Consider the following 12,324-nt stretch of genomic DNA (forward strand, 5'->3'; position numbering starts at 1 on the left):
AGGAAGGTGATGGCGATTGTCTTTTGGGACAGAAAAGGTGTGATTTTTGTGGATTTCCTGGAAAGAGGCATTACAATAAACTTTCAAAGGTATTGCCAAACTCCGCGCAACCTCAGAAGAGCAATACAAAACAAGCGCAGCGGAAAGTTGGGCTCAAAGATCTTGCTGATTCATGACAACGCCCGGGCCCACACGGCAAATGCCACTCGTGAAGTTCTCGAATCTTTTAAGTGGGAGTTGTTTCCTCATCCACCGTACTGTCCCGACCTGGCACCGAGCAACTTCCACTTATTCCCAACAATGAAGAAGTGGTTGGCTATGCAGTGTTTCGATGACGACGCACAGCTTCAAGAAGAGGTACCAAGTGGTTGAAGGCGCAGGCGGCCGAATTTTACGACGAAGGAATTTCCAAGCTCGTCCATCGCTATGATAAGTGCCTTAATTTAAATGGCAACTATGTAGAAAAGTAGTATTTAAGTGTGGCTTTCATCATTATATAATTAAAAAAAATTTCCAATACTTTATTTATTTTTAATTCCAAAACGTAATGTACTTTGTTGACAGCCCTCGTACTACATCTGTTGCAGGAGAAGAAGGAACTCCTGTACAATTTGAATCTTCTCTGTTAAGTAAACTGATAGCAGCACTTGTGAAATGCTGGAGTAATGAGGGCAAATCAGAACGTTCTCTCAATAATGCCTCTGTTCTGATGACCTCCAAGTCACATGCAAGTCAGCATTATATGCAACAAACTGCTCAAGAAGTGAAAATCTTAATGAAGTAATATTGGTGTTTTACAAACCATCACTGATGAGATCATTACAGACTCAACACAAATTCATATTGGGGAACAATGGAAAACTAAATTATCCATAGGAAAATAAATCAGCCATGCCCTTCTCAAAGCTCTCATTCTAGCATTTGCATTAATCAGTTTAGAGAAAACACAGAAAAACTAATTTAGGATGGTCAGGTGGTTATTTGGATGATAGTCCTCAAATGTGAGTCCTGTGTCTCAAAATCTTAATATACAATTTGGGAAGACTACCGAACAGCAAGAAAGGCACCCCTTTTTTGAGCTGTTTTTATACAGTGGGATTACATTATGACACTTTCCTTTAGGAATAGAACAACCACTTCCTACAGGTAGAGGATATCAATAGTCGACTGACATCAGGAGCATCTGAGAAGCTGTGGAGATTCTTAAATCTAAAAATGGCAGTAGTTAACAACCTTCTCCAAGGTATTTACAATGTATATGAGTTGATGAGGGAAATTGATACATACTTTAACATGTATAGCCCTGACAAAAAGCTAGGAAATTATCCTGTTTCATACATCAAATTAAAAAAGTTCGAAGATCCTTGAAGGTTTTGTGCTATTTTTCAGTATAGGAATCTCTATTAGTGGAGAAAGAAGTGAGTGAAAAAATCACGAAGTTATGACTACAACAGATCATACCTCAAAACCAATCAAACTGCAGTCAACACTTACTCAACTACCAATCCACATTTCACTAAGATTCCAACACAGTGATACTCAGTTTTCTATTAGCTAGGTATGTTTTAAGGACATGTTACCCTTAAAATAGTTTTTATTATAGAAAGGTACTTCAAGTAACGTATACAAAACATACTCAATGATGTTTACACTGTCCTCAGTCTTTCACAATGGCATACCAGAATAAAATCTTCATTTTCATGCCTGGTCATTTCAAATAAGATCCTAAAGCTTTCAACAGCTATTTCCACCATTGTTATCGGATTTAAAAGTAATGAGTTGTCAAAGTTCAGGGATTTTTTTTTCTTCCAAAATAAGACTACTTAGACTCTGGGAAATTTTTTCATCTACACAGATGTTTCCTACAACAGACTGAAGCACATGCACCATTATATACGAGGGTCACTCAATAATTAAAGAGACAAAATGGTCTGGAAAAAAAAAAGCATTTATTTTTATGAAACAATACTTTTTCTACTTTTACTCATAATTCCCTTGAACACTTATGCACTTGTTCCAACAGGCTGCAAACTTTTTTATTCCAGCTGCAAAGAACTCTTCATCTTTATGTTTGAACCAATTTCCCACAAACTTTTTCATGTCCTCATTGTCCTGGAACTTCTTCGCACATAATGCCTTCTTCAGTGCACTAAACAAATGGAAATTACTAGGTGCTAAATCAGGACTGTAAGGGGAATGAGGCAGTACTTCCCAGCCCATTTTATCGATGGTTTCACGGGTTAGTTGAGCAATATGAGAACGTGGATTGTCTTGCTGGAGAATCACACCTCTCCTCTGAGATCCACGACGTTTCTCTTTCATGGTTGACTTCACCTTATTTAAAACAAATCTGAGTGGTATTGGCTGTTCATTGTATGCTGCTCTTCGAGATAATCACAAAACTGGACCTTCAGCATCCAGAAACACCATCAACATGACTTTTCCTGCTGATGCTTGGGTTTTGAAAGTTTTCTTGACAAGTGAGTTGATGTGCTTACACTAAGCTTTGTCTTTTTGATTTTGGCTCATAAAAGTGAACCCAAGTTTCATTACAAGTTAAAATTTTGTTGAGAAGGTGCTCACCTTCTCTTTCATAACATTCCTTTAGCTCTGTGCACACTCTCAATCTTGTTTCCTTGTGTAGTCGCGTGAACTCCTTTGGTACCTATCTTGCACATGTTTTGCGGTACCTCAGCTTGTTACACACAAAGTTATGAACTGTACCAGTACTAACTTGAACCTTATTAATTATCATTTCCACAGTCACATGCTGGTTGGCACAAATAATGTCATCAATTCGACTTTCAAGTGAGGGAGTTGAAACTGCAACTGGTCGGCCAGAACGGTGTTTGTCAGTCACAAAGTTGCGACCATTTTAGAACTGCTCTACCCACTTGTAAATATTTGCACGATTCATACAACCTTTACCATAAACTTTAGACATCCTACAGTACATATTCACTGGTTTATCGCCTTCAGCAAATAAAAAACAAATAACAGAATGTTGTTCAACTAATGTGGACGTTTCAAGCACACTCGCTATCCTGAAATGTGTTTTTGACATTATAAACAAAACAATGTTGATACATCAGCATTTAGGGGCTCATCCCAGTGATGCCACCTTAAAGCCATAAGTCTCTCTAATTATTGAACAACTCTCATACATTGGCTGATTTTTGCTCGAGATCCATTTGGCTCTCTAACGTTTATCATCCTTACTGTTTCTTTTTTTATTATTGTTGTTCCAAAAACTGGTATCTTATTTACCTGTTGGTGTCTGTAGATAGTATTATAAGACATTTCACTACAAAATGTTCTAAATTAATAGCTGCAAATAGCATCTATGATAATATATAATCAGTAGAACACTTCAAATAGTTACTGTGTAACACAACCGATGCTCTCAGAGCATCTACAGCAATGTGGACATTTTCATGACTTATTCACAACAGCTGGTTTTGCAGGAATACAACTGTATTTTAGACTTGTTTGTAGAGTACACACACACACACACACACACACACACACACACACACACACACACACCTTATGAAGGTATAAATGATGCTAGTACATTACCTGCAGAAGCTGTGCCAATGAGCGGCTGACCAGGGCGTGCTGTTGCCACATCCCAGATACCATCCTTATGGCCCGAGAATTCACGGACTAAGGAACAACTGACAGTTGGACCTTTGAAACTAGATACAATCTTGCTTGTCTGTGCTTTCAGTTTGTGAGCTGTTTTCAGTTTCTGCGATGAACCAGTCACCGCTGAGAACACACAAAGAACATCACAATTGACCCTTCCTGCCAGTATACAGTGGCAGTTGTTTTTCTGTGTTCTACTGGAAAATTACAATTATAAAAATTGCTGACGAGATTCAATTTCACCTACAAAGACTCCAGCTTTTATTCTTGAAGCTTCTTTTAGTTGCACAGCAGTTCGTAACTATTATCTCCACTGTTGTTATTAACAGGAATTGGACAGTAATCAAACTAATATGAAATATTTGGAGGACTGCTTGTATGGTTAAATTGAACACAAGGTACAAATAATAATAATAATAATAATAATAATACAGAAGCAAAAACTATAGACTGAAACAATAAAGATTAGAAATTCCCAAAAAAAGTAGGTACCATGTGCACATGGCTGGCTCTCTCTCTCTCTCTCTCTCTCTCTCTCTCTCTCTCTCTCTCACACACACACACACACACACACACACACACACACACACACACACACATTGTTTTAGTTCTGATCACATTCTTTCATATACTTTCTACAGAATTAAATATCACTACAGTTCCTTTGATGATCATCATTTCAAAGAAACTGCTCTTTTTTTGATAACTGAACACACATTTCATAACATAAAATTTGCACTATTATTATTGCCAATTATGTTCTTTGAGATAAATGCCTCCAGGTAATATTTTTGTTCTCTTTCTCTGCTCAACTCTGCCACTGCAAATTTATTTTGGAGTGTTTAACAGTTTCATTTCTAGTCTCTCAAATCCAGATGATTTGAAGTTAGTCAAAAAAGTTACACCATCATGCTATCAAGCCCAATATGGGCAGTGTTGAGTGTCCAAAGATTTGATTTGGACAAGCTGTTCTTACATTTACTAATGTAACATAGCACTAACAGTGGTAATAGGTGTGGACACTGAAATAAGCTTGAAATTCACTGAAGGCTTTTATGAGATCATAGTTTAAGGTTGTATGTCAACAATTTTTTTTTTCAGCTAATTTTGGCTTTGGGATTTTGATTTCATTTGGGAGGAAATGGCTCAGCCAAACTAAAGGTTATTTCTGAAAGTAAACAGCAAATTAGCAGTTACTTATGCACTGAAATAAACCTGTAGTATAAGCTGAAACTATACTCTGCATAAACACCGAGCCTCAATTTTTGCAGTCAGTTCACTAAATAGTAGTGTACTTTAAAGTAGTGTTTTATAAGATGATTCTGAATTTTGCTCGGAGTTCACTTTTGACAAATGAAACAATGTAAACTTCAAACAATGCAAAATCCAGGACTGATTAATCATAATATTATGAGAGGGAAGAGTGCTGCTCACCATGTAGTGGAGATGTTGAGTTGCAGACAAAGGGGGGGAAAAAGAGCTACTAGCAATCTCTCCTTTTCATAAAATGTGAACTTCAGTACTCCAGTAATATTTGCTTCGCTGTAATCAAAATTACATGTGTTACAGCCCAGTGTAAGTCATAGAAGTTACATGAAACAACCATTGACAAATATTGAACGGCAGCCTTGAATTATTGTTTTTGTTGATCACATTATATTGTGAAGTATGATAAAACTGGCCATCATTGCAATGCTGAATTACCATGCAACCAAACTAAACTGTACTAAGTACAAGTGGCAATGTAATTTTCCTGATTGTATAGCTCAAAAATAAGACAAGGAAAGTGGATATGACATACATGGTTAGTATAACTAATTACTAATCCAGCAGTCCTTGGTTCAATCCTAGTTAGTGACACTGCAGTATGTGTAGATGGAAAAGTACGAATGGCGGTACAGATAACTGAGCAATTTTGTGAACATAGAACTACATCATTAACAGGTACTACAGGAAATACTTATGAAGGTAATACTTATGAGAGACATACATGAGAACATTGGGAAAAGGACAAACTGATTGGTGGTGTGACATGGGTTACAGAATTTTCTTTACATATTCTGACAGGGGTTTAGAGATCACGAGACTTACACTGCATATAAGCAGAGGTATTTTTCTTGCACTCTCTCTGTACTCAGTAGATCACAGAAGAAAGTGATACTTTATACTGTGAAAAGAAGTTCCTGAGTAAATATTTGCTACGTCTGCTGTAGCATATGCTATACAAATCGTAATTAAAGAAAAAATATGTGACTGAAATATAAAAAAAAAACAGTGGAACTGCTGAGAGGAAGCATCCAGTTAATAGCTGGACACAGGCTTTCTTATATGTTCCTAGATCCCCGACAGTACGATTCCGAAATTAACTGTGGATTAAATTAAATTAAACACTGAGCTATGACATTAATTTTACATCATATTCACAAATACAGCTTCCCTTTCATGTAGATCATACTAAGCTTATTCCCCCCCTCAAAGCAGAAAGAAGTTCCATTTATCACTTCACCATTGCCCTATAACTGCAGCAGTTCTGAAAACTGTAATGTATAATCAACCAGACACAACATAATTAATTTAATACCAATTTTCCTTTTGTGCAGATCAGTGATTTGATCAGCTACGTATGGACAGTGAAACCTCGATGCAGTATATCCAATCCAAACATTTTCCCATGGAGACTTGAGAGCTTCATCAAGTTTCATGTAACACATTTTTACCTCATTTTATCTTCTCCTCTTCTGCCATGCTGATTGTTAGAAAAAACTTCTTCCAGCTATTAATCTCAGCATTCGTTCTCAAATTACATGACCCCTGACAAAGTATGCAAGCATGGTTGTTGCTTTCTTAACAAAGGCAACATGGCATGCGTTATTGCTCGTGTGTGTCCTATCCTCAAGTTACAAGCAGAAGTTAAGGTTTAATTCTGTAACTTCAGTTTTGTAAATGCACGCATCTGTAGTCCTCGTGCTTAGAAGTTTTTATTCTTCACTAGTCTTTGAAATTGTAGATCGAGGTTTCACTACTCACACATGACCAGGAATAATATTTTAAAAAAATACAAAGTATTTTTAAAAGGGATTAAAAATCGAAAAAACATCTTACATTTCTGTTTCGAAAGACTTTTTGAATATGCATTGTCAAAATCAGGAAAATCACAGCTCTGCTTGTCACCAATACAGGATTCCCTCTCTAGTCGTTCATTTAGGCTGTCAATCTTTTCTTGCACTGCAAAAAATAGTGTAAATTCAGTTAATGTACAGAAATTATTTATTGAACAAGGAAGATTCCTTATCTGATGACCTCTACTCTCACATCCCACTATGTATGTAGAATGATTTAACACAGGACCATTATCATAGTAAACATGGTGCTGTCAGAGAAATACATTTTTGACAAAAAAACTAAAACATGATTCAGGAATTTTTTTTCAGTGTTACTGGAAAACAGAAGGAAACCATTACAATAAGAACACACTTTTCTGATTAAATATATTTTCTATTAGACAGTTCAAGGAGAAGCCATATCTGCGTCACTGCTAATTTCTAGTCATGCAAGAGTTAATTTAATATATGGGCAGTTAGTTTGTTAGTTACATGTTTCACATACCTTAACTGAGACCTCTCATTATGATATGTAATGTTTAGCTTTTGCACATTTAGAAATTCTTCAATGTAACGGAAGGAGTTGTCAAGCAGATACGATATTAGTTTTTGTTTCAAGTTAGTTTCAGAATGAGTTAAATTCTTAACATCACTGGATAGGTGGTGACATTTTTATGGCTGAATACTGCACTCCTTTCTATGCCATACTATGAGTTATGGATATTGTAAATAATTCCTCCTTCTATTGTTATATTAATGAATGTTACTGATGTTTTCAAAATGTGATTGATTGTTGAGAACTTCGTAACTGCATAATTCTGCACAACCAACATCTTTTCCATCAATGATGAGTTACCCTGTGAAGCCATGAATGAAAATAGGAGAAGTAAGCTAACTTTTTGAAATTTCGCAGCTCCAAAATTTGATATTATTGATAAATCAGAAGTTGCAGAGCTTAGGAGTTTAAGAAGATCTGTAACATATAACTTCCAGTTTCAGTTGTCATCCCTAAAAGCACTTCACAATTTTTAAAATTTTTGTTTCATTTCAAGGTTTATGATCGAGCATTATTTCTAATGATGTCTTCATCAGGCCTTGAGCAGTACTGACTTGAATGTGTTGCCTTTTTTCTAAGTTCAGTGATTATTTGCAGAGCACCAGTTATTAGCTTTCACGAAAATATTTTTTATATTTTCAAGTAGCATGGTTCCTTCAACATCCTTCATTATAACACTTGCACTGCCAGCAAAGAGAACTAGTCACGCTTCTTGGACTTAACACAAAAACTTATTCACACATAACAAGAAAAAGAGCACACCAAATATTATTTCCTGTGGTATCTACAGAGATTTCTCTCCATTCTGCACACTGCCCACGAGCCATATCTCTGATACCATAATACTGGCACTCGTTGTTGTTGTGGTCTTCAGTCCTGAGACTGGTTTGATGCAGCTCTCCATGCTACTCTATCCTGTGCAAGCTTCTTCATCTCCCAGTACCTACTGCAACCTACATCCTTCTGAATCTGCTTAGTGTATTGATCTCTTGGTCTCCCTCTACGGTTTTTACCCTCCACGCTGCCCTCCAATGCTAAATTTGTGATCCCTCGATGCCTCAGAACATGTCCTACCAACCGATCCCTTCTTCTAATCAAGTTGTGCCACAAACTTCTCTTCTCCCCAATCCTATTCAATACCTCCTCATTAGTTACGTGATCTACCCACTTTATCTTCAGCATTCTTCTGTAGCACCACATTTCAAAAGCTTCTATTCTCTTCTTGTCCAAACTAGTTATCGTCCATGTCTCACTTCCATACATGGCTACACTCCATACAAATACTTTCAGAAACGACTTCCTGACACCTAAATCTATATTCGATGTTAACAAATTTCTCTTCTTGAGAAACGCTTTCCTTGCCATTGCCAGTCTACATTTTATATCCTCTCTACTTCGACCATCATCGGTTATTTTACTCCCTAAATAGCAAAACTCCTTTACTACTTTAAATGTCTCATTTCCTAATCTAATTCCCTCAGCATCACCCGATTTAATTCGACTACATTCCATTATCCTCGTTTTGCTTTTGTTGATGTTCATCTTATATCCTCCTTTCAAGACACTGTCCATTCCATTCAACTGCTCTTCCAAGTCCTTTGCTGTCTCTGACAGAATTACAATGTCATCGGCGAACCTCAAAGTTTTTACTTCTTCTCCATGAATTTTAATACCTACTCCGAATTTTTCTTTTGTTTCCTTTACTGCTTGCTCAATATACAGATTGAATAACATCGGGGAGAGGCTACAACCCTGTCTCACTCCTTTCCCAACCACTGCTTCCCTTTCATGCCCCTCGACTCTTATAACTGCCATCTGGTTTCTGTACAAATTGTAAATAGCCTTTCGCTCCCTGTATTTTACCCCTGCCACCTTCAGAATTTGAAAGAGAGTATTCCAGTCAACATTGTCAAAAGCTTTCTCTAAGTCTACAAATGCTAGAAATGTAGGTTTGCCTTTTCTTAATCTTTCTTCCAAGATAAGTCGTAAGGTCAGTATTGCCTCACGTGTTCCAACATTTCTGCGGAATCCAAACTGATCTTCCCCGAGGTCCGCTTCTACCAGTTTTTCCATTCATCTGTAAAGAATTCGCGTTAGTATTTTGCAGCTGTGACTTATTAAACTGATAGTTCGGTAACTTTCACACCTGTCAACACCTGCTTTCTTTGGGATTGGAATTATTATATTCTTCTTAAAGTCTGAGGGTATTTCGCCTGTCTCATACATCGTGCTCACCAGATGGTAGAGTTTTGTCATGACTGGCTCTCCCGAGGCCATCAGTAGTTCTAATGGAATGTTGTCTACTCCCGGGGCCTTGTTTTGACTCAGGTCTTTCAGTGCTCTGTCAAACTCTTCACGCAGTATCTTATCTCCCATTTCATCTTCATCTACATCCTCTTCCATTTCCATAATATTGTCCTCAAGTACATCGCCCTTGTATAAACCCTCTATATACTCCTTCCACCTTTCTGCTTTCCCTTCTTTGCTTAGAACTGGGTTGCCATCTGAGCTCTTGATATTCATACAAGTGGTTCTCTTCTCACCAAAGGTCTCTTTAATTTTCCTGTAGGCAGTATCTATCTTACCCCTAGTGAGACAAGCCTCTACATCCTTACATTTGTCCTCTAGCCATCCCTGCTTAGCCATTTTGCACTTCCTGTCGATTTCATTTTTGAGACGTTTGTATTCCTTTTTGCCTGCTTCATTTACTGCATTTTTATATTTTCTCCTTTCATCAATTAAATTCAATATTTCTTCTGTTACCCAAGGATTTCTATTAGCCCGCGTCTTTTTACCTACTTGATTGTCTGCTGCCTTCACCACTTCATCCCTCAGAGCTACCCATTCTTCTTCTACTGTATTTCTTTCCCCCATTCCTGTCAATTGTTCCCTAATGCTCTCCCTGAAACTCTCTACAACCTCTGGTTCTTTCAATTTATCCATGTCCCATCTCCTTAAATTCCCACCTTTTTGCAGTTTCTTCAGTTTCAATCTGCAGTTCATAACCAATAGATTGTGGTCAGAATCTACATCTGCCCCAGGAAATGTCTTACAATTTAAAACCTGGTTCCTAAATCTCTGTCTTACCATTATATAATCTATCTGAAACCTGTCAGTATCTCCAGGCTTCTTCCATGTATACAGCCTCCTTTCATGATTCTTGAACCAAGTGTTAGCTATGATCAAGTTATGCTCTGTGCAAAATTCTACAAGGCGGCTTCCTCTTTCATTCCTTCCCCCCAATCCATATTCACCTACTATGTTTCCTTCTCTCCCTTTTCCTACTGACGAATTCCAGTCACCCATTACTATTAAATTTTCGTCTCCCTTCACTACCTGAATAATTTCTTTTATTTCGTCATACATTTCATCTATTTCTTCATCATCTGCAGAGCTAGTTGGCATATAAACTTGTACTACTGTAGTAGTCATGGGCTTTGTGTCTATCTTGGCCACAATAATGCGTTCACTATGCTGTTTGTAGTAGCTAACCCGCACTCCTATTTTGTTATTCATTATTAAACCTACTCCTGCATTACCCCTATTTGATTTTGTATTTATAACCCTGTAATCACCTGACCAAAAGTCTTGTTCCTCCTGGCACTCCTCTGGGAGAATACTGTGACTTATACAATCAAAGGCTACAGACAAGTAAAAAAAAAAAAAGAGTTGGCAACAATATGTCTTTAAATTTTGTGTAATCTGAGTCACGAAATGAAAACAACATGTCCTTGACAGAGGCTGCTTTGAAATCCAAATTGAGACTGACTAAATACGTAATTTTGGGAGAGGTATGTTAAATACATAATCTCTTCCAGTACGTCAGGTAGGAGGTAAGTAGTGAGACAGTTTGGAAATGACAACCATATATTACGGATTATAATATGCACTTTCTTTGAAAAATTGCCTCCAATATTCTGGTGAGCCTTATACTCGAAATAAATATAAAAATGTCCAGTGTTTGATTTAAAATTCCCGCCAGTCTTAAAAAGGCCATATATTCAATGCTGCAGGAAACCACTATCTGGCAACATTGGATCCAACTGGCAGCAGCAGTGCACCAACACGATGACCATGAGTTGTGAGGATTCACTAGCGTGCTAACACTGTCTCCCTCCCGCCCCACCAACACAAACCCAGAACAGTGTCTAGCCTATGATGTGTCACTGCAGTCTATGGTGCCAGTGAATTGAAAGTGGTTCATGGTATCGGTAACAGTACAATATTTTTGTTAGTAGCTGACTAAATGTGCAAATACAGGATTGAATGCAAAATGGCCAAAACCAGAAGACGACATAATGAAATGGAGTCAAGAACATCATCAAAATGGCATTGGAATTAATACAAAAATGATTCAAATACATACTCATAAGCTCTCTTTACAGTGGAAATGAAGAGACTAAGTGCACAGTTGGTTGGTGCTACAGTTTTATGAAGTGTCACAGACTTAGCATGCAAACCAAAATCAAAATATCTCAGAAAATGCCACAAGACTATGAATAGAAAATGTTATGTTTCCATCGCTTTATTATTCAACATCAAAAGAAGGCCAGTGTAGAACTAAGCCAAACAGCAAATATGGACGAAACTCCTCTGACATCTTATGTGCCAAGTAACAGTACTATTGCCATGAAAGGTGCTGAAGCTGCAACTATAAGAAGTGGGAATGAAAAAAAGGCACTACATTGTTGTCCTTTCCTGTTGTGCTGATGGAACTTAATCCAATGATCATTTCCAAGCACAAAACAATGCCAAAACCTTATGCAGTACTGGCAGGTGGTGGTGTTCACATACTGGTATGAAATTATGGATTAACAGGGTGTGGGGGAGAAGTACAGGTGCATTATTGAAGACGAGTTCTCTTTTTGTGCTAGATCAGTTTAGTAGTCTGCCTGAAAAATTCTGTGGAAGAGAAATTGAGACAGGGAAAAACAGAGCATGCTGTTATTCCGGGAGGACTTACTTCACAATTGAAACCTCTTGATGTCTTGATAAATAAATCATTAAAAGTGCATACGA

At 37.4% G+C, this 12,324-nt stretch overlaps 1 protein-coding gene across 2 annotated transcripts in view; it reads right to left on the bottom strand.

Annotated features, from left to right (window-relative positions):
* The window catches only part of LOC126187873 (WD repeat-containing protein 37-like), a 126,289-nt gene that overhangs the window by 42,180 nt on the left and 71,785 nt on the right, over positions 1 to 12,324 (bottom strand). The window contains exons 4-5 of one of the 2 annotated variants that reach the window (XM_049929203.1): positions 6,751 to 6,873; positions 3,580 to 3,771 (exon numbers count right to left, since the gene is read on the bottom strand). In XM_049929203.1, coding sequence (XP_049785160.1) covers positions 3,580 to 3,771; positions 6,751 to 6,873 — 315 coding nt within the window. The remainder of the gene's footprint in view (positions 1 to 3,579; positions 3,772 to 6,750; positions 6,874 to 12,324) is intronic. The other variant, XM_049929204.1, reaches the window with a different exon arrangement.

This window comes from Schistocerca cancellata, chromosome 5, assembly GCF_023864275.1.
Source record: "Schistocerca cancellata isolate TAMUIC-IGC-003103 chromosome 5, iqSchCanc2.1, whole genome shotgun sequence".
Lineage (NCBI taxonomy): Eukaryota > Metazoa > Arthropoda > Insecta > Orthoptera > Acrididae > Schistocerca > Schistocerca cancellata.